The sequence below is a fragment of the Lonchura striata genome, chromosome 10 (assembly GCF_050655825.1).
Source record: "Lonchura striata isolate lonStrDom1 chromosome 10, ASM5065582v1, whole genome shotgun sequence".
NCBI classification, from domain to species: Eukaryota; Metazoa; Chordata; class Aves; order Passeriformes; family Estrildidae; genus Lonchura; species Lonchura striata.
The window spans coordinates 10686772-10714464 of NC_140712.1; the positions used below are offsets into that span (position 1 = coordinate 10686772).

At 40.2% G+C, this 27693-nt stretch overlaps 1 protein-coding gene across 3 annotated transcripts in view; it reads right to left on the reverse strand.

The window, feature by feature from the left end:
* LOC110471410 (neuronal acetylcholine receptor subunit alpha-7) overlaps nucleotides 1-23216 on the reverse strand; it is a 79576-nt gene extending 56360 nt beyond the window's left edge. For all 3 annotated transcript variants that reach the window (XR_014957596.1, XR_002465589.4, XM_021532028.4), the window contains exons 1-4: nucleotides 22963-23216; nucleotides 21703-21842; nucleotides 6615-6659; nucleotides 2695-2804 (exon numbers count right to left, since the gene is read on the reverse strand). Coding sequence is in view for 1 of the 3 variants with exons in the window: in XM_021532028.4 (XP_021387703.1) it covers nucleotides 2695-2804; nucleotides 6615-6659; nucleotides 21703-21842; nucleotides 22963-23017 (350 nt within the window). In the remaining 2 variants the exon portion in view is untranslated. The remainder of the gene's footprint in view (nucleotides 1-2694; nucleotides 2805-6614; nucleotides 6660-21702; nucleotides 21843-22962) is intronic.
* Nucleotides 23217-27693: the final 4477 nt, after the last annotated feature.

The window sequence follows — 27693 nt, forward strand, 5'->3', positions numbered from 1 at the left end:
ACATTCACACAGGTGCATGAGTCTCATTTCCTTAGACAACCAGACCTTAAGTCCTCCAACAAGGTTCTGTATTGGACAAATAATTGCTGTGACTTGAAGTTAATAAGGGTTAGATGATGGAATTCAAATAAGTATTCAAATTTATGATGTAAAATTATTCGTGCCACACAAATTACTTGTTAAGTGGGAATTAATGATTCCTGGGCTAGGTTCTGTTCTCTTCCTCTGGAGTAGAGGGTAGTTAAGCACCAGGGAGCTGATTCTAAGACCTTGCTGCTGTTTCTGGTAATAGACAAAAATAGAATTTTTGCAAGGACACAAGTGATCAAGGAACCTTGATTTCATTGCCACATGACTTTACCTTTCATAGGCACAGTCTTAAAAGAATATCTAGTGGTAATCAGATTGAAATATGAAACTCTTTTTTTATGATAAAGGAGCATGTGTTTTTCCATGCTGTTCTTCTAATAATTTCTGAAATGCACTGCTTCTATTGGGAATGCACTAAGTAGCTTGAAGAGACTGGACTGAAATGTAATGTAATGATAGAAAATAATTTCTGCTACGTTTCCTCTTCAGGGTATAACCACTTGAAAGCAGATATTGATTACAGGACATTGAGATGACAAAGCTGGACCTAGCAGATAGAATCCCACTGGGACTTAACCTCACGTTTATAAAACTGGAAAAATGAAACACTTAAAATGAGATATACTTTCCAGAATTTTTGTTATTCCATTAAATACTGAACACTATGTGGCCATTTGGAAAATAATTCCACTAGAAATGAACGCTTTTAATAAGTGTAGTTGAAACTGGAAGACAGTCCACATGACACTAACACAGTCCTGGAATTTGTACAAAGGCCTATTTTCTTTTCTCAGAAAAAACTACAGGTGAACTGGCCCTGCTCTCCCCACAATAGACTGGATATAAAATTTAATACAGCTGCCACAGTTTCTCTGTACTAGGCAGCAGCAAGATGTGTAAGAACTCAAGACATAGTGAAACATGCATTCATTAAAATGGAAAGTGAATTTATAGTTCATTAATTTCTCTGTAACTGTAGATGCATGTCCCTGCTGAAGCATAAAAATTGAAAGCATATATCTCAAAATGGCATGTCACTAGAAGGGAACATCATAATATTCCCAATGTAATTTCAAACAGGAATAAGAATTTATTTAAAATAGCTTTGCTCTCTGACTAAACTCTGCGTAAGATTTTTGGATTAAATATGTGTTTGTAATAGAGAAACTGTAGAATAATTATTTCACAACTGAGTCATCTGAAGATTTGATAACCTGTATTAACAGATAAATTGTGGTTTCAGTTTTCCAGGTTATTGTGACTCTTCTCATTCTATAAACCACTCCAGCTAGTTAGCAGGTATATATTAATATGACTAATTCCTAAACTATTACCTTTTCATTTTGGATATACTTAAATACTGAAGCCTAAATCATCAGGCACATTGCAAGTCTCTCTCAGGTATGTGATATATATGAGAAAGAATATTATCATAAATTTTTTTGGAAATCACTAAATTGCTGTTGTAGAGTACTAATTTTATGGTACACACAGAGTGTCATATATCAGGACAATGAAAGTGGAGGTGTCATTTATCAGGTTCTCCCAACAGAGACTCCCAATAGTCTCCAGCTATTCTCTTGTTGCAACAAAAAGCAGCTCCTGAAGTGGGAAGGGGGGTCAGGTTGATAAGCACAGCAGGGTGTGTTCCTATGAGATATTTGGCAGAGAAACAAAGGAAAGAACACCATCAGGAAGACAAAAGGTTCATGTCATCTGCATAGGCAGCCAAACAATGTACCCTGGCTACCACAGAACAGCCAGTGCTCCATGTACAGAGCAGGTGTAAGCTCTTTCCAGTACCTGGGCAACAGCACACAAGCCCACAACTACTGCAGCAAAAGGCAACTTGTTATAGAAACAGGCTGCTCTCAGTGTTTTATTTCTTGAACTAAATAAATTCCACAATGGGAACTACCATGTAACACTACAGCCAAAGAATCTCTCAATGTCAGCCAAAAGTTCTGCAGTGGATTGCTGGCAATCCGTCTGTCCCTGAAATAGGCCCAACTTAGAACAGTTTGATGAGGAGAGCAGCAAATATCTCAGCTATTTTTGTAGCAGGAGGACAGAACACTAAAACTGGACATGGAAAATGCAAAGATCCTTCCTGGTAATTACCTCTCCTGTCTATTGTGAAACCCAAAGTAAACCCTGACAAGCAGGCAAATATCAGATTTGAATTCACCAGTAACCATTTAGACCAAAAAATTTCAGAGAAAATTATCATTATCCATACCATTAAACACCATCTCATAAAAGCTACTCAGTTAGAATGGTAGTAGGGAAAATATTGTTATTCACATAGTATTTGCAAATATGTCCTTCTCTTCTGTGAACAGCAGACTGGTAATTTTTCCAGTATTCCAAACACCTAGAAAGTTTTGGAGAATTATTTTAAAATCTAGGCATTTTGATGAGATGATTATGTCATTTACTTGCCTTATCATTCATTGTGTTTGGACAAGGTGCTAGAAAACTTCATGTAGGCTCCCGTTCCCATGAAAGGCAGGAGCAGCTGAGCTTTCAAGGGATATTTTGCAAGTCTGTAATTCTTTGATCTTCCCTCCATGCCCCCCCACACACAAAGAAAAGTGTGTCTACCTGTTGTAGAGAAGAATATCGGGCTTCCAAATGAGTCCATCAGGAAAACGGACATTCTTCACTCCTGGGTATTCCGACACATTCCACTGTAGATAATGGTCTGTCCAGTACTAAGCCATACACACAAAAAGTAAGTTAGGTCATCTCATCCACTGGTTTATTGTAGTTCTCTAGGGACTGGATGGGCTGAAACAATAGGTGTTCTCGTGTTTAGCTTCAGGGACTGAATATTGTGTGAATTAGACCACCTAGAGCACAGTGGAACTCATAAACCCCTCATTTTCAATTCACACTGGAGTGCACATAACAGCCTAGAAGAGATTTGGGGTGCTTGTGGTTTGTTGTTCACACTGTCTCAGGTGCCAGTTTGGGATTGAACTGCCTTTATAATTCATACAGTGATTTCCATTATCTTTATCTTCATAGACAACTTTGTTTGCTGTGGTTGGAAAATCTCAGGTTGTAGTACCTCACTAATAGGCATGGAGTAGAGCAGCCAGCATTCACAGAAGATGACTGTGATGGCACAAGGGTAATGCCAGCAGGTCTTGGCAGTCCTGGGGCCTGGCATTGGGCAATCTCTGAGGCAGCTGCTCCACAGCACTGCTCAGTCCCACAAGTTTCCTCCCTGGCTGGCACTTCCTGCCCTGGGGCTGCCCGTGCTCCTTTCAGCCCAGGCCTGGCTGCTGGCACAGGCAGGCTGGCACAGTTGCACCAGCTGGGCTTTGGTCTGAGCTCAGCACTGCTAAATCCCACACTCTGCCATTGAAACATATGGTGGAGCACAGCCATAAACAAGAGCAGAGCCCCAGACTGCAGCCAGCTGAGCACTGTGGCAGCCCCAGCAAGCTGCTTACCTTCTGCACCCCAAGAAGGTGGGTGCATTTTCCTGAAATTGAGGTTGTATCACTCCTTACTATGAAAATGACTTGTCATGATACTAGGGTGGTTTCTGTTGAGCACCAAGAGTATAAGGAATAAAGTTCAATTAAGTTTACAAAATTTACCAAATTTTCTCTGTCTATGCTTCATTATAATGCACTTCTCTGTATCTCCATTATTATGTTGTTTACATTAACTTCACTTGGCTGTAGACAAGTAAGTTAGAGTGAGGACTTGTCCAGATTTACCAAGTTGTTGCAATGCCAAACGTTAATTTCTTAAATGTAAACTTCTAAATGGGTGAGTAAATGTACAACACTTACCCCTTAAGTCTAGTGGTCTATGTCAAAATGTTTGATAGACATTAAGGTCAGGAAAAATTGCCAGTGTGTATGGTGGAGGTAAATGTTACTGGTTATTCTCATGGGGTATTCACATCAAACTGGTCTATGTAATTCCTTGTATTACTGTCACAGACAAATTTTGATTTGATACACCAAGTCTCTAGTTAGCCTCATACTGCAGGTATTCAAATAGATTCTCATACCTTTACCACATCATAAATGACCATCTTGATGCATTCAACACAACTAATAGCATTCCTCATGCAGCTTTTCTGAAGTGTTTACTATATTTATTCTTGGCCTGTGCTTCTATATTTATCTCATTCATTTTTTACAATGAGTTTGTAGCAAAACTGTACAAAAGATCTGGGTCATGCACTGACATTTTCCTTTAGCTACAGATAATTGTTTTTTATTGAAATCTTCAATTATTTGACTCTGTTCATATTTCTTGGTTTCACAGTTCTCTAATTAAGATACATGAGTTGCTCACATCCATCTATACACAGCTTCTGTAAGCTGATCAACTGCTTCTCATATTCTTTCAGAAGTTCTACATGCTTTTTCTCAGTAAACTGTTTTACATGAACTTTTTGGTTGGCAAATGTCACTGAAATTGTTTTACCGCTTCATCTTTGTGTAATGTAGAAGTCCTAAGATGCCAGGATACATCTGTGTTTTCTGAAGGCCAGCAATGTAAGCAAATAGGCTGGGTGGGTTTAAGGCACTGAAAGCCGTGGCTCTCGTGGCTTTGGGGGAGTCATCCTCAGGAGCTGCCAGAGCAGGTCACTCGCACTCGTGCTGGGAGAGCCAGGACTGACAGGCTGCATTCACTGCCAGCTGAAGGCATCCTGGATATCATCATATCCAATCATTTCCCATCCCAGCTTACATTAGGAGTTACCATGGCCACGACACTGTAGCACAGGGTGATGCTGAGTGACGTAAAGACAGTCCAAGGACAACAGAAAACTTAATATTCAAGCTGCATTAGAGATAATGTTAAGCAGATTTTATGGTTGCTCTGTTAGCCCTGTGTGCAAAGTGCTCACCCATCCAGCAGGGCATGATCCACTTCATTTTGCTTTAACTTTAGAGCTAAAAGAGCTGAAGTACCTTTCATTTGGATTAAAATAGCAAAGAGCTCAGGGTGCTTTGGTTAGTTCCAATATGTGTGATTAGGCAAGGCTCCTGCTATCACTTAGATCAAGTTTGAGATTTTTGATGCTGAACAGTATTGCCGTGGAGATAGTGGTTGGATGAAATAGTCTGCATGTATAAATACTAGATTTATAGTCCTCTTTCTCTCAAGTTGTTTTTTGTATTTAAGTATTTTGGGGATAATTATATAAAATACATTTAAGATACATTTTATCATAAAATACATTTAAGATACATTGCTGATTATACACACATATATATCAAGGAATGCAATGGAGAGGGATTTCAGGGAAAACTTATTTCAGATCATTTAAAATAATAGAATGACATATGTCAGTCTTAAGCTTTGCCTTGAATCTGTCTAGAACACAATTAATAGACAGTTGATATGCGCACACTTTTATATTTATGTTTACACAAGCTATGAGAAGTGGCTAATTTTTTTGGTAGTAACCAAGTGATCTGTTCATTGCAGTCTTAATGTGCTTCATATCCAGTATGTGTTAAGGTGAATAAATCAAAAGAAATACAGAATGTATAATATAATCAAAAAATTCCTAAGGGGGAAAAAACCAAACTCAAAAAGGATAAGGATGCTGTGAGATAAAAGAGAAGGAAAATAAATTACAGCCTCTTGAGTATGAATTGTTGTCTCTTTTACTGGTAAGAAATCATAGGAACTATGGTCTAAATCAAAAAACATATTATATTTGACAGTTTTAATCTTGCTGTACAACAGGTCTGTAAAAAAGCATGAGTTGAGTGCTTCTTCCATGTCATATTTTCTTTGTGAATCTATGGAATAGCCATGCTGTTCTTACAGGTCATCAGAATAGTCTTTCCTTTGTTTCCCAAGGCCCACCCCAGGGCAAGTGAGGTGTTCTATCTAAAATGTAACAATAAAAGAAAAAATAATGCCTTTAAACTGAATTAGCTGGTAAGAGAAAATGAAAGGGGTAAAGTTTCTGCAAAAGCCTTGTGATTGTCTGGAATAATAGAAATCTTCTGTAACTTCCTTTACCTAACCCAAACAGTTTGGTTTCCGTAGAACTAATGGGAATTCGGCTAATGGCAAATTCTCATCCATGCTGCTGTAGATGGAGAAAACTCTACATCACTGTCTTTGCAGAGCTTAAGACAAACTTAATGGTAGAAATGTTTGTGGATGCACTAGGACTCCACAGGAGTCAGCATGCTAAGAAGCACCTTGTTAATTCTGAGTAATAATGTAACCTTTCAGAGAAAACAATTTCAAAATACTCTCACAAAGTTCTTGAATTGTCTATTATCTCATCCATTTATTAAAAAGTTAATAAAAATTGACTCCTGCCCAGAAATGCTGGCCATGAGTTAATGAGCACAAAGTTCTCTGCCGTAGTATCTAGTGGTAGCAAAGAAAATCTGACATGGAATTAGGAGTCAACTCACATTTTCTCTACAGACCTGAAAGTTTTCTAAAATTCAAACTCCTCGCCAGATTAAACTCTTAAGACTTCAAGGGGGAAAACAAACATACTTTGTTTCAAAACTTACCATTTGTAGCCAAATATTTGTGGTTAATACTTGATTCTTTTCATCCTGGAGGGAAGGAGGAGAGGAAGAAGGAAAAAACAAACCACAGCTTAGTACCATACAGATAAAATAATACCATTAAATACATTTGACTGTTATAAAATAACCAGTTATGCCTTTCAAATAACCTTTCAAAGCAATCGGAATTGGAACCATTCCAATGGGAACTATTGCCACTCACTTATTCAAATGGAAGTTTTCACAGGATCTTTTTAATTTCAATTTAATATTAGTACAATCGGTCAAACCGTTTCCTGGGGATATCCTTTTGCCAGACTCTTCCCTGAGGCCCCTTCTTTAATAAAGATTCTCCAAAGGTAAAGCAGATTACAGCAGGGGCTGCCTGTAGCACCTTTCCTAGGAGCAGCCCTCTCACTAATTAACTTATCCAGCAGACACAGGCAGGCATAGAAAGAACAAAGAGCAAAGTGTGGCTAAGCTCAGATGGGGTTGAGGAGTTGTGGCTAAGCTCAGATGAGGGGTGTTGAGGCCATTCTGAGGAGCTTAACAGGCAAGTGGCACCACTTGTGTCAGTGGAACTGACAAAAAGTCCTGCATCAGCTTTACCAGAGAACTGTTGCCAGGGAAGAATATTATTATTCTTTGAAGGCCTTTCCCCTGCACTCCTGTCATTGATGTAAGTTCAGGTGACACACCAGGCATCTTACTGCTGAAGTTGTAGATTTTAATTCTTCACTGCTCAGACACAAGAAAATATCAGTGACATTTTTCTGTGGAGGTAACCATATCAGCATCCACCTGGGTTGTGTGAAGCTAATGGAATATACTAAATATGCAGTCAGTATTCCACATTTTCCAATCTGAGCATATAATCCCTGTCCTAACACCAGTCAATGCTCCATGCCATCTACTGTCTGAGGAAGTGTCATAGGAAATTCAGTTACCTGTACAGTCTCTACTGCCAGAGTTGTTAATATGTCTAGACCTCTGAACTTAAATCTGTCCCTCTTGAACTTAAATATCATTCCTAAATGCCAAAAAATGGCCAAAAATTTTTAATCACATTTCATACAATTAAAAAAAAACCCTTTTTAATCACACACTTTACTAAAGGTAAATTTTCTGTTCTTGTTTTGTGAACTACTAACCAAAAATCACTCCTGAAAGAACTTGCATTGCAAACATTTTAGATCAGTATATTAGTAGGAAGTTACAGAGCATACAAAATCAAATATCCTGCAAGGGACAATGGCCTTTTTAAAGCAAGAGAAACCTTTTACAGAGCTGCATCAGTAAATGTATGAAAGTGCTACTAGGCTTTAGTTGTGTTAGGTCACAACTAAATGTACAACATTCAAATAGAAAGATTTTAAACAAAGATGACAATGTGCATGAGTAAAGTCTACCATCATGCACACTCGTACCTTGCTTTTTAAAAAAAACATAAAAATACAAATAAGCACAGAGCGTAGCTAGTAATTCAGCACTTTTCCTCTCTATTTTCTGCTTCATCACCTCCATGAAACTTTTTCAAAACTATCTCAAGTGGACAACTCATTTAAAATGGCATCCTGGGGGAACAGGTCTCTAAGTGTTTGGTTTCAGAAATCCATTATTAAGCTCCACTGAATCTGCATGGGGAAGGCATTGCTGAAGATGTCAGCCACGCAAAGCAGTAATTAACTTGCACTGGTAGCTGTTACTCTCTAGCCCCACAAACATTAATTTGGAATCTCTATCAGCCTGCTTATACAGCACTACAAAACTACTGTGTAAGGGATCTTTAATTCATGAATGAAGAAACAATCTTTACGAGATCATTCATATCACCATGAACTAAAGTCTATTGAGAAGGGTTGCCAGTTCAGGGCGTGTAAAATCTACATGTTTCTATTCATCATAGGCAATTGGGCCGGAGCTGCAGCCAGTGTTGATCTTGAAGACTGTAGTAGAGGGAATTAAGAAGTTTGGGGAGGTTTGTATATGAATAAAAAGCAAAACAAAGAGTTGTCAATGTGAAAAAGGTTGTTCAAGCAAAATAAGGACAAAGAAAAAGTCAGTGTACATGATTTGTGACATGAAAGATTGGAATTCCTGATGTCTCTTTCCCACCTGACTTCCTTTTCACCATGAAAGGAATAGGCCAGTGCAATTACCCTTTACTTCAGTGGTCAGCAACAGACCTTTTTATATACAGTAAAATGGTTTTTACTCAGCTTACAGCACATTTTCCCAATTAAGCAGAAAATGCTGCATAAACAGTTATTACCACTGCATGAATAATATTAATAACATTCCATGATCTAGCATGTGAGATTCAACATCAGGAATAGACAACAGAATGTTTCTGATTTCTTAAAAATAGGTGAAAAAGACAGAAAAATGTTCAATAAAATGTCAGAAGTGAAAAATACAAATTTTCACTGTTGCACCACATTTCTGAGACCATTCTAAACTTAAACACATTTTTATTTGGTGTTTTGACTTTGGCCATATCAGTGACATTTTTGTATAGAAGCAGAGCTCTGGTGTTTGTGATTTAACCTTGTAGTAGTACAGCCTCCTGCTGGGAGAGCAAGACTCCTTCAAAACTACAGCAGCCATTGCAAACCGTTCTTCAGCCAGAGCTGAACAGCACAGTCAGGATGCTTTGCCAGTTCTGCATGCCCTGGCCTTGGGGTATTAATGTAAAACGAGGGCCACTCCCTTTACATCAGCTGCTAACTTGCCCTGATTCCGCTGGTGCCAAGAATCCCCTGGAAGCTGGATCCTAGCTAGTGATGTTGCTGAAAGCTGAAGATGTTTAGGACATCACCTTCTTTCCCACATTCCACTGCAAGGCAAATGTAGCCCAAGGCACCTTCAGTTAGGATGATACCTGCCTGACTCTTGCCACCCGCTCAGATCCTGGCTCCTTCAGACTTTTAGGGATAATTGCAGCTGTGCTCAGGATTTAGTTGAGTATGTCCTGTAGCATTAAGGTGAGCTTCATAGTGAAATCTCCAAAACCCAGCCTGAAAATATCTTCATTAATTGCTGTGCTTCTTGGTCTTTGATTTAATTTTTTCTAGCTTTTTTAAAATCAAAGAATTAAACTATAAAGGCCAACCAAAATGTGAGAAGTTAATTAAAATGAAATTTGCAAACTTCTCTTCCACTGAGCTCTTAGGTTTATTAGATTTGTGATGGATGGCATACAAATGGCTCTTCATGCAGTTTGCGTGCTGGAGGTCTGAGAAATAAATAATGGCTCAGGAGAATTGCTCCTGACTGGGAAAAGTGGAATTTTGTTGATAGAGATTACACAGACTGGCACAGATTGCTGCCATTATCCATTTTGATTTTTTTGAGAAAGCTGACTTTGGACTGTAAATTTAATGAGGAATAAGGCAATAAATGGCTATACTGGGGCTGAAATACATAATTGTTACATATGGGAAACAGGTAGAGTTTCCCTCCATGAACTCCTCCTCCTCCCATTAATTTGTGATATAGTGAATAAAGTTATTGAAGTCCTCTAATCTTTAGCATTTTCCTGGTTTGGGCTGGTTTCACTTGTTCAATTGTTCTTATTTCAACCCATGTGTTTTACCTTTTCTTTCTGATTCTGCTCCTCACCAGGGGAGGGGCCTGAGTGAGCAATTGCCTGCAGTGTTGTAGTTTCTGGTTGGGGTTAAACCATGCCAGGCATATTCTCAACTCAGCCTGCTGTCCTAAGCGTGTTCCATAACCCTGAAGGGCAGAGTGGCAGTACCAGATGCTGTGACAGTTCCTCTGTTTCCTGTCTGAATTGTGAGTGGTGTGGCAGATCTGAACAAGAACCAAGGCTAGAAATGTACAGCACGAAAAGAGAATGCAGTGGAAGACTGAAAAAGCTGAAAGCAGAGTGTTAGGGCTAATGACTATTGTATGTGTAGGCTCAATTTTATAAACAAATTTAAAATATTTGTAGGAGAGGGCCATTGTTAATCCAGTGAAGTTTCCTGCATGGGACAGGTGGGATTAAAGCCTGAATCTGCACTCTCATTCTATTTATTTTTTGTTTAGGAACTGTGTCCTACATTCAGTAATGTAGAAATACTGATTTAATACTAGAAAATACTAGAAATAATGCTGGATAAACCAAACATTCCAGCTCAAGTTGCCTCTCCTAGGCAGAGTGCTCTGTTGGTGTTGTTACTTCAATTTTGTGCAGCTTCTCACCTCCAAAATGTGTCCTATCTTCATAAATATTTCCTTAACTATCCTGTAATGTTTAAAGTTCAATATATAGAAGCTTTATTTCAAAGCCTGCTTATATCATTTTCCTTTGAAATGCACTCCTCCAGGCTGGCCTTTGTATATACATGTAATGCCATTTTTTAAATTACTTTATAGAATATGCTGCTTAGTGTTTACTGAGCATTTTCTTGTCTTGATAGTTTGTAAACATGTCCCATTGAGAAAACATGAAATTGTTCAGACTATTATTCTCTTGTGGGGCTTTTGTTAATTAAATTATTACAAATGTGAAAATATTAGTAGAAAATCAACAAATGGATTTTTTAAAAATTGCTTTGTAAATCTTCTGTCTAATCTACAAGCACATTATTTACAGCAAATTAAACACAAGGAAAATTGTACCTCTCAAGCAAGAGAAGGGCCAGGCTGGGCAGAGCAGTCTGAGCTCAGTGTGAGTGGAAATTGGCCCCTGGTGCTGGGAGCAGGGGGTCTGGGACAGGGGGTGCAGAGGCTGTGCCTGAGCCACAGCGAGCTCCAGGGTCCATGGCATGGAAACTGCAGGAGGATGCTCTGCAAGTCACTCAGCCACACTCCTGAGGAAAAGCATCCAGCAGCTGCAGGGGAGGGAATGGGAGAGGAGGAAAGGAAAGCTCCAGGTGTGAGTGGTGGACAGGTGCCCTAGTTTTACAATCCTGGTCTGTATTTAACACTTAGGCCAGTACATATTTAATACAAGGTTTACTATGAGCTTACAGGTAGTTACAATCCAAACTTTAGTAACTGAAGAGTTTGACCTATGTGGAAGTCTGAAAAAATTGGGGATTTTCAGGTATGTTCTGCATGGATATTGAAGCCTGGAGTTCCTCTGTCCGTCCACTGTTCAGGTGTACACATGGAGTGAAACAAAACAGTGAGAAAGTAAACCTGAATACAACAGACAAGTATGCTACTGCTTAGAGCTGAATTCTGAGATATTTTAAAAGTTTCTGAAGTTAAAATGCTAAAATATTGCTAGAGTATTCTCTGCTGCTGGGATAGGAGTAAATGTTTTTTGGCTTTTTGAACCTCTCTTCTTTTTTTTTCTTAAAAATTAGAAAAATACAGTCTGAATTTTACCTGGGTTAAGGTTGAGTTTGGACTATGAGATACGGAGTCTGATTACTTTGCGTAACCTAATTCAGGTGAACCCTGAGGGGGGTTGTTTGTTTTGCTTTTTTTTTTTTTTTAACTTGTGCTATTTGTGTCTGGAAAAGGCCAGCATTTTCTCCACACCAACTCCTCTTACATGCTTTTGCAAAAAGCATTTGCTTTCTTCCCAATTTCTTTATATTGCTTTAAAAAAAAAGCAGTTTGTTCAGACCACACACAGAGGTGTCCCAAGATAGATGCAAATCCATCATAGCAAAAAGCTGCTGCAGAAAGAGCATAAAAGAGTGACCTTAGCTCTGAGTAGAGCATCTGGGTGAGGAAACTTCTTAGGATGTAGGAAAGTCTTTGTGTCCCAGGTATGCTCTGTTATGTCTGAGAGTTGTGCTGTCATTGGCTGCACCAGGGCTTTGTCCTGGTAGTGGGCTGGAGAAGTGGCTTTATACAAGTTCCAGGAAAAAAAAGTTGAGATGATAAATATGTGTGAGAGGCTCATAATGTACCATTTTTGTTACCATGGGGATGTAATTGTAACAGCAGTCTGTCTTTTTTTTTCAGTACATCATTGTTAGCAAGAGATTGTATTTAGATATGAACACATTCATCTTTGCGAAGACAAGCAGGGATAAGGCATATGAAATGAGCAGAGTACAGCATGACTAATCACATACCTCAGCACATCTTGCATAAAAAAATATTTTGAAAAGCAAGTTGTATTTTTCAAGTTACCTTACAAATTTCTGTGATAAATTGTAGGGTTTCACTCAGTTCAATTTTTGAATATAGCATAGACCTTAAAGTGCAAATAAATTTCTTGCGAACTTGCAAAGTAATAACTACCTTCTGTTTCTTTATTTACAAATAATTCTTGATTCCAGTGTTTCTTGTAGCAGACTCCTGTTGAGAGGACTGAACCCTGAATTAGTGTTAAATACTGATTCTAGGTGCTGATTAGCATTGCCAGCCTAACACAGATAGGCATCCCAGCTCTGAACACATGCTGGAATCTGAGAACTACCAACAGTATCATAAGATAAGATCAAAGAATGGAGCCCCCATAGCCCCTTCATTATGTGGTGTTAAAACCAGAGGGAATCAAAGCCTTTGAACTTGATTTATCTTTCTAGAGGTTAGCTGCAAAATACTGAAATTGGAAGGCCAGATTGTTACACTTCAATGTACCAGCAGACTGAAGCAGAAGGAAAGTATGTGTTATTTCTTCAAGGAGAGAAGAGAAAGTTATGGGAGAGCAGGGAGATGAACCCAAAGCTGTCTTTTCCTCTCCCTGTGCATGATCAGAGCACACAGCTCCAACACCAACCTGCTGCTGGTGTTCATCTGTCCTATTTTTGTGAGTAACAGCAACAGAAATTTCCACACCTGACCAGAGCATATTCTCCATGATTTAACATCAGCTGAAACCTTTGAGGAACACCAGATCCACAGAGACAGAGGCATCTTACACAACCACAGGAATAGCTCTGTGCATTACAAATGGACATAGGTAAAGCCAGCTTCAGAGAGTCAGATACCAAAATGCTATTACTCATTCCAGACAGTGTCTCTAGCTATACTACACCCTACCTCCATCTTCCCAAATATAGGAAAATCAAGCAAGGAGAAGTTGCTCCAAAATTTCTGTGATATGTAACATTACCCATTATCTTGGATATCTTGGGCTCTCTGGTCAATCTAGGATACAGCACAGACATCACCATGGCAATTAAAAAACTTCCTGGGGAAGGGCAGAGTACCAAATGCATTCCTTATCCTGCTGAATGTCTCTGCAACTCTTGACACGGACGTATTGCTAAGACACTTCAATAACTCAAGAAGATGAGTCATATTACAGAGGTTCTCTTTATTCCTTACCCATCCTCTGATGGACACATTTGAGTGTCCTCTTAAGGGTCTTCCTTTCCTGCTTTCCATGAAAATCCATACTGTGCCCACCTCTCTGATATGCCTGTAGAGAATCACTTACAAAGGCACTGAGAAACAGGGAGCTTAGCTGAGAGGAGTACTTTGATGGAAATCAGCTGTATCTGTTTCTTCACAAATGCAACAAGCGTCATGACTGAAATGTCAGAACACCTACATAGTCCTTCAGGCTGCTTTTTCCCCAGCACAAAAGAGCAAATTCTCCTTTGTGAAAAGATTATTTCTGTCTGTGGGGACAGAGATGGAATGAACACTCCAAAATCCATAAAAATGCTCATCTGAATTTCTTGAGCTCTGTCAAACCACGACACAGTGCTCATTACTTTTTCTGTTCTCATTGTTGCATTTAGTAGTTTTGGAGATGGTGGGTAAGAGGCCTCATTCCTTCCTTCCTGCCTTCCTCTCAAACCCTAAACCAGCACACCTGTGTAGTTACTGAGAGTAATTAAGGACATGCCGAGCACAGAAATGTACAAACACTTCTGACTGAAGGCAGAAATCAAGCCATAAAAGTGCAAAGTAGCAGTGCTGTATGATTAAATATGTGCATGGGTCCCCCAAGTCTGCACAGGGTTATTGATCATCTTCCCTTCAGGGGAGTTCTTTATGAGGAGCAAACAAGGAATGAGGAGATGGGATTATAAACCATACAAATGTGGCCTCACATCACTACCAGAAGATTTGGGAGAGATTAACTGGATGAATGTCATATTCTTATCTTGCTGCCAGTGAGCAGCAAGCACATGGCTTCATGCCATGCTCTTAGTGCTTCGAAGTTAGCTGTTGTTGAAGCCAGGGTCACCAGCCTTTCCTTTTTACAAATCAAATTCTAGTTGCAGTAACAGGCATGAAAATGCAAGCACAAGTGAAGGTTAAATCTGAATAGACATTTACTTCAGGCTGCTTCTGTTATTCTTGGAAAATAAATCTTTTAATTTTGAATAAATTAAAAATAAACTGGTTAACACAGTAAAGTAAATGATTTAAGTAATTAAAATTCTAAGTTAATTTTGAAATATTTCTTTTTCTACATAAGTGCTTGTATAAATAGGCTTCCTGCTGCCCACCCATTGTGAGATCTTTCTTTCTTCCTTCCTTCCTTTCCTTTCCTTTCTTTCTTTTCCATTTTGGTAAATCATATATTTAGATTGGGAACAGTTGGATTGTTTTGTAGTCTGTTCAGGCTACTGAATATGGTGAAGAGTTCAGGACAAACTGAAGAATTCACATCTGTATAATCTAAATTTGAAGTAATTAACATTTGAAGTAATTAACATTTGAATGTATTTATGTTAATATGCTGCTCAGAGATACAGAATTGTTTGCTTCCAATCCATTGACAATACTTTGTTCAACCGCTGTCAGCAATATTAGATTTGTAAATGACTGGAAACTTTTGGTAGCATGTGCTTTGCTGAGAGAAAAGCAGGCACTGTATCCACAGAGCACTGAGAATGCAGCCCTGAGCAGAGACAGAGAACAGGAACAGAAATACCACTTTGCTTTAGCAGCATTTCCTGCCTTCCCTTGCCATCATCCCCAAAATTGCTGCAGCACATTCTTGCCAACTTATAGACCCACACAGATCACGCTACAGGAGTGGGGCTGGGGCCGTGATGGTTACTTGGGAGTTGCTTTCCCATACTTCACCCAGCCCACAGCATCCTCCCACAGCACTTCCAGAAGCCTTCCCAGAAAAGAAATGTGTTCAGCAGGGGCAGCCACCTGCATCTGAACTCCCTTCTCGTGTATTTTGTCACTGCAGTCAGAGGCAAATCAAGCCCAGGAGGAGCCAAGGTAGCTCCCATGGTTCTGTGCACAGCAGAAGAGGCTTTCCCAAGGAGCAGCAGGTTTGTGGAGCAGGTAGGTGCTCTGTGGGAGCAGAGAGCAAACGGTGCAGCCAGGGCTTCTCCTGGGCTGGGACACCCATGGCTCTCCCAGGAACAGGGAAACCATCCACAGCCACACAGGGCTGGGAACACTCAGCTGCACTGGGACTGCAGGGAGCCAGACCCTCCCACTATCCAAGGACAAGAACATTCATGAAGAAATACAGGTCTTTCAATCTTTCCAAGCAAATTACCACAGATCATAACAAGCTGATCCATATTGGCCAAACTTCTGTAAATTACAAGCTTTATATAAGACCAAGTATTAGCCAGATCTGACTCCCAGGAATTACATCTTGCGCCGTAATTTTTTTTCATTAGCTGATTACTAAGGACTGCTAATAATTACTAGATGATGTGACACTGCAGGTTCTGTTGTTCTAGTAAGAGGCTCTGTGTAGAATTTGAAGGCTTTATGTGGTGGTCCCTATGCTCTACAGCAGTGTCACAGAGGAATCTGTTTCCAAGCATCTTAGCCATGCTTTTCACAGGAAGGTTACAAGCCCTCTTCATCACAACTGACATAGAAGTAGATGTTTAGTCACTTAAGTTAATGGGGCATCCATACTAATGCAGTTAGAAAGCAACATATGAGGTACTGAGTTTTTATGATTCAAGCTGATTACTTATATCACAAAGAATAAGAAAAATGTTTGAGAAGCTCAATCATATTACAAAAAAGTTCCAAACATCTCTCCTGTGGAACCATAAAGCAGAATATGAGTTCTGATTTTCACATACAATGAAGATCTCTAATGTCCTCAAGTGAACTATTATCAGGAGGGTTTTTTATAGACTTTAGTTCAGTCCTTTTTTCCTTCTCACAAACTGCGTTTAATTAGTGTACATTCATTGCTTCCCATTCCATCCTACACATCCTCCTGTTTAAAATATCTTTCCAGGTCTAAACACTGTTTGAGGACACTAGGTAAAATGCTGACAGAAGAGTTAAAAAATCCAGAAGATCTTTAGAAGCACAGGAAAGACAGACAAATATCACAGAAATAAGGCTGTGGTTTCTCTTAGTATGTTAATATCTCACCACAGTAGGGTAGGGAGAGGTGTTGTCTGCTTATTAAAGTAGAGCAACTATAAGACTATTTTAGACGCTTGTCTGATCTGTTCTTCAGATTTAATGGAAAAATAGAATACTCTGTTTTCTGTTATAATCCAATAACTTTCCTGGTATTAAATTAACTAAAAAGATCAGAAGGCATATCCCAGCACCTTTCCCGTTTTCTAAACTCTCAGGAATAAATTATGGTGGAATGGAAATGGCTGTAAGATGAAAGTGCAAACAGTTTCTCCCTTGGTGGTAAAAAAGTTCAAGCAGCAAACTGAGAAGAAAATAAAGCTCAGTGAGATGTTTTCTAATGTACACAAATGAATGCTAAAATTAAAAGAATAATGCAAATCTGATGAGCTTCTGCCACAGACATTGTTTGCAAAGAGGCTGCTGAGGTCTGATAAACAGCTTAAGAACTTCATTAGCACCATTTTTCAATGAGTCTCTTGATTTGGTTGTTTTTATTCGTTTTCCAGATTTAAATTTTTTTCTTCTTTTTTTCCTTTTTTGGCAGACAAGATGTTTCTTTTATAGTCTTTTTCTTTACCAAAGCTGTTACGCTTCTTTGAATGACAGCATAATTCTCTTTTCAAAATTTCAAGATATTTGACATTACTGTCTTGCCCAGTGGGTCTGGAGTATTGGACTGCAAATACTGAATTGCAGATCCTTATGCAGAGACTTTGCAAAGGCTTGAATGTAAGTCATTGTAGTCAGCTGGATCACTTCACTGTGTAAAAGAAAACAAGGACAAAAGCCCTTGAATATATAAAACTAAGTCATGCAAGTAACCAAGGGCAATGTAGGATAAGAAAACTTTGACTAAGTTCAGATAAAGGTAAAAAAGTTAGCGTGCTTTTCATTTATCCTTTGGTCTGCACAAGTGGGTTGAACAGCCTAAAGGAACAGGATTTCCCTTGAGATTCTGCTGCTGCTTATGACATACAAACAACTATTCAGTGCTTTTCTTTCCTCTAACTAGTATTTTTTTTAAAAGGGAACAGGAGAAACTGGAAAATAAGCAAAAACTGTTGTGTAGTAAATTATTTAATTAGCCAGCAAGTATCATCAGGAATCATGAAAGATTCCTAAGTAGTGTTATGCAACATAAGTAATAATTTGAATATTCATGTGGATAAGTAGCTTAATTCAACTTTCTTAAATAAATTAAATGTTGATTCTAAAAAATTAACTGATTTATTATCAGAGTAGATCAAAATGGTCACACTCATACCCACCAAAATGTTTGTCACTTCTTGTTGAAGAAGTCACAAGCTAAGATGGTATTGATCCAGCATTCTCTCAAGTTTTTCAATTTGAATGAGAGACAGAGCTCGCTTGCGTTTTTTGAAATATATGACATATGATAATATGTTAGGTGAAGAACCACTACAGGTAATTTTGTGAGCAGTTCAAGCTAATCTAAAGCCAAAGTACAGGTGATGTAGAGAATTGACCCCTCAAAAAGGGATAAGGTAACTCTCACTCAGAGAGGCAGTGGTACAAGCCACAGCTGTGGGAGCATGAGCCCAGAACTCGGAGAGATTACTTCCAGTAGCAAAGGCTGAGATCAGCTTAGGACACTCCCAAGGTGCTGCCCCAAGTTCCATGTAGAAAGCTGGTAAAAATTCTAGATTCCAGCTAGAAAGCTGAAAATTTGCTATATTGAGAGTGAACCATTGACAGCTACTCTGAGAATGAGTTCTGACATGTGGGTTTACCAAGATTTCATTCTCTAGCTTTCTGCTATGTTATTCAGAAATATGCACACCTTGCTGGAAATGGTCAAGAAATCTGGAATACTTCACTAAAAGTTGTTATTGTTATTATGATTATTATTGTTATTGTTGTTATTGTTATTTTCCTGAAGAAGAAAATATGTCTCATTTTTCTAGAACTGTTTTGAACTGTTCCCAAATTGAAAAATAGGAAGTTATGCTTAGATGTTAGGAAAAATCTACCATGATGGTAGTTGCATACTGACTGCTCAGGAAGGTTGTGGAAACTCCTGGACAGGAGCCAGGAAGGCTGTCAAAGTGGTCAGCACTTAACTGGACACAGTCCTGAGTAACATAATCCATTTAAGACATCTTTGCAGTAGGGGAGTGTACAAGATGACCTCTATAGGCCCTGTCCAAACTAAAATAAGACTGATTTTTCTGCTCATTTTGATAGCATTAAAAATTGTGTTTGAACTATCACTCTGTACCTCAGTGTATTCTTCTTCATGCTTGTGTCTCAAAGCAGTCATTTGCAGTATAAATGTGTGACTACTTAATTTCTAAGGTTTCATCTTCTGACTTTTGGTTGAAATACCTGTGATATTTTCTCTTAATTGTATTAACTTACAGTTGATACAGATATGTCTATTGTAAAAAATGCTAGGCTAGGCACAAACTTCACACCCTCATGCTCACTGCCTTTGTTTTCCTATGCCATTCAGTATTCTGTATGAGATGTAGCAGAGTAGGAAAAGCACTGCTGCTGTGTCTATTCTTAGTGTTCCCTCCAAACCAACAGGCAGTGGCTGAATGTTCTCCTCTGGTACTATTATTGAGATGGATGTTACAAGAGAAAACAACACTGTTAGAAGGTATTTACCTCCATACAGTGTTTAAAAATGTGGTGGCTGTAATTTTTTTCAGTGTGGAAATTATATCAGTATGTTTCAATAATCTGGTTTTCAGAAATGTATATGCTGGAAATTTTCCTAAGCCTAAATTAGGTTAAGATTCTATGCCAGCACTGAAATACCAGACGAGCAGAAGCCAAAGACCAGTTTTATGTGCAGATTGAGGGGTTTCTGTGAGGTGAGAAGTAGAGAAAAATAAATTGCTTATCTACATCCTATTCTTTATTTTTACTGCCATTGTACTGAAGCTATGACCATCCATTGCCCCTCTTCCTCTCCTTCCTCTAAAGCATGCCTTAGTCTTTGTCTCCTAAGATTTTTCTTTTTGAAGTCCACTTTTTCAAACCTCTTTCCATTTTGCATCCCATCCTCTTCCATCTAAATTCGACCTCCTACAATTTTTTTTGCTGTATCTCAGGCCTACCATGTACTCCCACTTCTTCTCTAAGCACTCACATAGTTTCCTAGTTCTTCTCTTCAGCAATACATCCCCAAACTGCATTTTTCTCATGCTGCCCCTGCTCTTCCTCCCCATTTAGAAACATTTTGTATAATTTACTATGCCAGCTTGCATTCTCATTAGACAATTAATTAATTCTATTTTCTAGTGAACTCCACTAAGCTGGGGCAATTGGCACTTACAGATCCCTCATTATGTACTGCTGATCCTAGCATGCATATTAATGTGCAATACCATTAAAAGAAAAACATATCTGAAACCATGGGGTAGAAAATTGCTAGTTTTAATAGGACAGGTTAAAGCTAGAAATACAAGGTAAGAAACATCCATTGTATTTAGAAAAGATTTCATATACTGTCTCCCCTTTCCTGTCAGCAGAGTGCAATGGAAGAGACTTCACCTTATTAAGGAATAGCAGCAACCAGGATCCAGCCTGGCTCAATCTGTTCTGGCAGGGATTTGATGGATTGGCTCTGGAGAGGTCTAACTCCCAATTAGAATTAGTGGCTATCAGCTGAGAAGCCATTAAAGTGAATATATAAACTACAGGAAAGTATGATGGTGACATGTTTTGTTTCTAGCTTGTTAAACCAGTAATTGTTATTGCAAGTAGCTGTCATTCCCACCAGCATTTACTTCTTGTTGACAATGAAGAAAACTCATTTGTTTTATAGCGTGAAGCTTAATTTACTTCATGGTTGGTTTCTTTCTTTGGCTGTCAATCCCAGATCTCAGAGAAAGAAATGCAGTGAGTTTTATGGCAAGCAGAATGAGCTGTAACTAAACAGCCAGTAAAAACCCTAAGGTTTCTGACTGACTATGAAGGGTGGTTCTTGAAAGGCACATAGGACCAAAAGCTCCCTTTTGAATCATATTAGCCAAGACTGCCAGTCATTGACTACACACAGATTGTCTAGTGATCTGTGGATATTTTCATTTCATTTTGCGTGTGTTTTAATTAAATTTGACAACTCCAGAATAAATTAATTCTGTGTCTTGAACTTTAGGTATCTGATGGGAAGATAACGGAATTTTGAGGTTATAAGTACATTTTAAGATTTTAACTTCCTTATTATTTGTGGAATTCAGTAAAAACAAATACTGTAAACCCACTTATATGCCAAGTTGTATCTCTGTGCCACTGTGACACAGTGAAGCTTAAATTAGTCATATTTGAACCCAAAGAGATCCTGCAGTACATTCTACAAGTACAGCACAGGAATACCTATTGATATACCAATCAAATATGGTTGTAAATGCAGTAGCTGTTTAAGCATATAGAATGTAGCAATCTTGTGTAGATACCAAAGGAAATAACACAACTTGGATTCTGGCTGGGATTTCCTCTCCCCTCCATCTTCCAAAATAGGCAGCTCTTAAGTGACCACCAGAAATCAAGAGATATGGTTTTGCAAATCCCTCCCAGACTATACTGCTTGTTGGTTTTAAGGACAGTTAAGCATCTGAAAGGCAAATTGTGCATTCTGAGCTCCCCTTGAAATATTTTCTAATGCTAAAAACATTGGGAATTTCTGCCAGGAGATCTAAGAACTAGGTAAATTGTACTTCTAAGTTTAGTTCTTTAAAGATGCATACAAAATTTGACATTGTGTCTTAAACTAACTGTGCATTCCAGTTTCTTGTAATCTTTCTTTGCTATCTCAAATGTCCCTTCTAGGAAGGAAAAAAAGATCCACCCTTTGAAACAGTTTCCTAGAAGGTTACAGACTTACCACATCCATGATCTGCATGAGGCTGAGAGTGAAATAGACAGTGAGTGGCTGGGAATCATTTGCAACTGGTCTCTCCAACGGATTGTAATTTTTCAGCAGCTCCTTGTAAAGCTTCCTTTGGAACTCTCCTTGCAGAGATTCTTTGGGCACAGGAATAAAAAGATAAATAATAAGGATTCTACATCAGAAAAAGCTCAGGGATGCTTTTTCACTCCTAACAGATATTATGTATCTGTTATTACACCTGCTGCATTCCCAGAAAAAAATGCCACTGTATTCAAAATAGTTCATTAGCTACTACAACAAAACCCTAATCACAAATGTTCATCCCAGCCTATAAAGGGGATTACCTCTTTGATAATTTCTTGACTGGCCAGGAGTGATACATTCTAAATGCTAATGATGTTTTCTCAATGTACACACTGTTCAGTCCAGCAGCAAGAAGTGATGAAGAGAAAATACAGTAACTGTGATTTGACACCTGTCCTGGCATAGCTATAACCAGAAAAGCAGAACAGGGATATGGCAGAAGGCATCAGCAAGACAATGGGAGAAAAATGGCCACAGGTTTGACTGAGCACTGCTCTCGGGCTGCTTCAGACAGAGAACTCTTTGGGGCAAATACACTCCGCTTTATTCGCTGTTCGTGCACTTAGAAATGAAGTGAGATACGACGTTCTTGGTAGAGATGATAGACGCTACATTAATATACATGCTAATATTTGGGGATTTCTGTCCTTTTTACACTTCAAATCCAGGGAGGATACTTATTCTGCCGGCTTTCTGTGGAGAGAAGGAGCAGGTCTACATGAATGGAGCAGAGTAGACCAGGGACAGAGGCAGTTTTCGAATAAGGGGAATGTGCGACAGGGTAGGAACAGGTTCTCTAGATGTGAGACCTCCCTGTCCCACTCCAGACGGACCTCCCTCTTTCCGATTTCTTGTCCTCAACTCCCCCCACAAAAAGCCGCAGCCTCTGCCCTGGGACATCCACCATTTAGGTCCCTTGACAGAGTTCGGTCCCTCATCCCCACCGTCCTTCTCCCGTGTCCCTTCCCGGCAGGTCCCAGCGCTGGCCAGCCCCCAGCGCGGCCCGGGACGGGACGAGCCCCCCGCAGCGGCGAGGCTGGGAGAGGGCAGAAGGGGACGGCCGGGGCCGGAGAGCCGCCGTGCCGGGAAGGACCCGGGGCTGCGGTCCCCGCCAGACCCACCCGCCCCGCCGCGGCTCCCGGCGCTGCCCGCGGGCCGGCGCCCACTCACCGCGCACGAGCCCCGCCGCCGCCAGCAGCCACACCGCCAGCTCCTGGAGGCCCATCCCGGGAGAGCCGGCACCGCGAGCGACGGGCACGCCAACAGCAGCGGCGGCTTCTCCCGCCGCCGAGCCCCGCCAGCCCCGAGCCGCGGATCCGGGCCGCTGGGAGCCGCCGGCGCCCCGGGCACCTCCGGCAGCTCGGCCCCTTCCTGCGCCCGCACCGGAGCTCGCCCTACGGCGCCGCCGGCCCGGGCGGAGCGGAGGGATGCTGACGGCCCGCCTCCCCGACCTGCCTCTCGCCTGATGGATTTCCCTCCCTTCCCTAATCCTCGAGCGTCTCCGGGCCGGAGGGGAGGGAGGGAAGGGAGCGGAGCCGCTCGCAGGCTGCTGCGGCAGCCGGAGCGATGCGGCGCGGCTGGGCGAGGGGCCCCCGGCATTATAGAGCCGAGAGCGGGGGCGGCCCCCTCCCCTGCCGGGCAGCCGCGCCCGCCGCACCCGCTGCCCGCCCCGAGCCCGCAGCGGCACCGCGGGGAGCCGCGGCTGCTCGGGGACGGGAGAGCAGGGCAGGGGAGCCGGCCCGACCGCCCCGGGGAGCGCACCCTGCCCGCGGTGCCCCACAAGCCAAAGGGCGTCAGGGCCTCCGAGCCCCCCAGCGCTCCCCAGCCCTCGTCGGCACAGCTCATCCCCCTTCACCATCGGCAGCGGCTGCTGCTGTTGTGAATTAGTCCAGCAGTGCCCCGAGCCGGATAACCTCTGCTGGGGGCGAGGAGGGCAGTGGAAGGGGAAGGCAGCTAGGGCACAGACCAGTCCTTGCTGGCCTTAGCCAGCAGCTTGGCTTAGGTCACACCTAGGACTGGAGAGCAATGGCCACAATGATGTTGCACACGTGGCTGTTAAATCCCCAGCAGAGATGCGGGGCTAGGGGCTGGATGTTTTGTCTAGATATGAGAAAAAAAGCCATGGCCAAGGGGCATTGTGTTTAGTGCTTGACAAACACATGACAGTAAAATGGTACCTAAACTCTTGCCTGGTACAGGTATAATGCACCACGGTTGGAAAGCAGGCCTAGAAAATTTGATGCATTTTGTTGATTGTCTGGTTCCTATCTGCAGCTCTAAGTGCAATTTTGACACCATGGATGGGTTATTTCTTTCAGTCCAAATCCCTGCCCTTCAAATCCAGTTGCTACATAAATGAATGTCCTAGGCAGCTGCACTTGAAAAGAATGGTATTGAAGGATGTTGTCATTTGTAAGGGGTAACTAAGTGCTTGTTTTTCAAATGGCCATCAAACAGCAATTTATTTAGCCATGTTAATTTTCAGCTTTAAAAATCCAGGTTATCTGTTTCAGTTTAAGCACTACCTAATTTATGTAACTACTGTTTAAGTGTTTTTAAATGTTGAGACAAAAGCAGATGCATCTTGGGGCAACTTGAGTAGTTCAGCAATTGGCGCATCATGTGTTCCAGCTGTCACATATGGCAGGACTGAAACCTTCCCCTTGCAACTCTTCAAAAGCCAAGTAATAGCTGGAGGGTTTTTGGGTTTTGGTTGGATTTTTCTTCGGTAAGATATTGACCTTTTTGGACAAGCCAGCCAGCAGACAAGAGCAAGTTGCTAGGGGAGCTCTGTGTTATTCGCAGAAAAAAAAAAAAAAGCTACTATTATTCATTTGTACTTCAGCTTTCCTGTGGCAGTGCTCTTAGTATCTGGATTTTTGCCTTGTCTCATTTTGGAAAGGATTTGTTTTCTTTCCTCCTTCTACTATTATCCACTGCTGTTTTGGCACAGGTGCCCCAGATATTTTTGGGTGTTCAGTAAACAGCATGAATTGTTCAGGCAAGAAATTTGGAGAGGAAATCTATAGTTCATGGCTGACCTCTACTGTTGGCTTATTTTTTTGCTTCATACTTGGCTTTGTTAACAACTGCTTCACCCCTTCGTGATGAATACAGGGTCAACACCATGGACAATCCAAGGTCTCAAAAGGTCAAATCTTCAGGACATGGTGCTGAAACTTCAAATTCCTGTAGTATAAATGAAGAAATAATTTTTAACTATTTCTTTTGTAAATCTTGATTTATATTGTTTGTGACAGTCTTGTTTTCATCTGATGTTAGCAAATTGAAATTTATAGGCACTTCAGAAATTCTTTTGATATTCTTTAATAATAATCAGCACCTCAACTCCTTGATTAAACTGCATTCAATCAGTTGCATTCTTACTAAAGGTTTTACCTTTCAAGTCAGAGATTCTGCTGTGAATGCACACAAATGGCGGGGAAAAGTCTTATCTGCTTTCTGTAGATATCCTGGCTAATAAAAGTTAATTTCACAAACATTTATAGCTATAAATATAATGTAGATATTAGCAAAAAAGATTAGAAAAATATTACCGAAGTCCTCTAAAAGCCCTTATTTATGGCACTGGTTATCTCTATAGAATTTGGTGTTTACAACTTAAAAGCAAGTGGTACAATCTGTGGCCAGCAGAGGCTTTCTTTGCCTGCAGGGTGCACCGGAGGCAATACCCACTCTTCTCTCAGCTTTGATTCTTCTCTCTCTGCTATCCAGCCAGGTGATTTGGAGGCAGCTGTTTCTTCTCCCTAGACAATAACTTCTTAGACACAGTGATGAATGTGAGTTCACTTTACAGTCACAAGCCACAGAAACCACTGTAGGTTTCCCAGCACACCTTCCCAACACAGTTGGGTGTTTGCCAGAAAATAAATAAGCCATTAATGTCTGTTTGTTTTTCACATACATGGGACATAATTAGAAACAGCCAATTGTGTGTGTGTCTGTTTGTGAATAAGCAATTGCTCAAGGAGACAACATTATGCACAGATCAGGTCACATATGTCCAGGTCAGGCATGTGGTAATAGTGTGCATCTAGTATTGGTGTGCTGTCTATTGCTTCTTTATCTGATAAGCAAAGATGTAAATAAGTCAATGTGCAAAAGGCTTCACTCAAGTGCTATTTCAGGTCTATTTTGAGTCTGAGAGAGGCACAGAGCTGCTAGAGAAACAGCTACAGGATTCTGAATTAGTGTGTCTATAGAAGAGACCTCACCATTGACTGTAAGATGCTTGTTTATAGCCAGAGACCATCCTCCTTGTTCGGTTTACAAGGCTAATCTCATGTGTTGGTCAGTGAAAAGAGACAGGGACTGAAGAATGTTCAGAATTACTCATGCAGTCTTTACAAGATGTTGCAGTTGCCCAAGGTTTATAATATCCCAGAACTGTGAGAAATACCATCTTTTTCTCTTTGAATAGGTCTGCAGATGAACAAATCGTGCATCTTCCTGATGTGCAGAATGATAAAATAGCCCTGAGAAGAGGCCGATAGTGAAGAAGTGATTATCTTATACTGTATCCATCTACAGTGACTGCAACACTCTCTGACTTTGATCTAATTATTGTGCAATTGCAATGACCTGGGGCTCCATATCAGAAAATAATGTTCTTTTTCTTCTTTTGTAAAAAGTAATTACAGAGAGTATTTCTGAACAGTGCTCAGATGAGAGGAATAAGGATTTTTCAAATTTGCCTAATGACTTCACAATTAATGAGTAAGACTTGTGGTCATTTCTGTCATGCAAACGTTTTTCAGAATTCATACTTGTCTTTTATTGCTGTTAGCGTGCACTCACATTAAAGTGTGAGCATATTAAACAACAGTGGCAGCACCTCTGTGTTCCTGTGAATGGAACATCACAAATGCTGTAACTACAGAGATTTCTCAGCATATCTACCCTACAGGTGCTTTCCTCTGTCAGAAGAAATATCACATGTTTTCACTGACATCATCCTCAGCACGTTTGCACTTTGATTTCTGTATAAGGAATTATTGTTCCTCTGATTTCAGCCTCTGTCAGGTCCTTCTGATGCATTTTTTAGTTCCAGGGCTTGGTATTCATTTCTCACTGACATACAAGTCATATTACAGAGTTGCTTTGCCATCTTTTTGGATGAGTGTAAATAAGAGAAAGTTGACAAAACTGCTTTTCTTCACCCTGGTTAATTTTAAATAACTACATAATTTAGGGTTTACAGAAGCTAATTAAAGTTGATAGGAAATCTGCATTTTAGGCCTACAGCTTTAACAGATCCTCATCTATAATCATCTGAATATCAACCTTATTTTTCTTATCCTAAAGCAACACACTAGAAATTTTTCTTTCCTGAAAAAATTACCATCTGCTGCAATTTAAATAACTAACATGAATTCCACAAAAATGGTCATTTGGTCTGTAAAGACCATTTTAATAAGGCTTTTTGACCATAAAGCTAAGCTCAAACCCTTTCAAAGACAGAATGTTGTAGCAAAACTGAGAACAAATTCGTTTAAACTTTGGACTTATATTTGAGGTGGGGGACATGAAACAGTTAATTCTTGCAAAGCCAAATTTTTACAGCCAAGATTTCTAAAAGAAACACTAGTCAGGGTGCCCTCATCTGCTAGAGAATACTGAATTTTGGTCTTTAGAATCCTCCTAATGGCTAAGTTTATCAGACACATACAATTTTAATATGGCTTTGGGGAGAAATTTTTTTTTTTTGTCTTGTAATGTATGGATTACAAATATACAACTATATATCTTACTTTGCATAAACCAGCACTCTCTAATATTCCTTCCTAACTTCTCCTGCAAAGTCTCAGTATTGCTACTAAGGACATCAGTCTAGTCCTTGTATGATTTACTTTAACCAGTCACTGGTGAAGCTGATGTTTT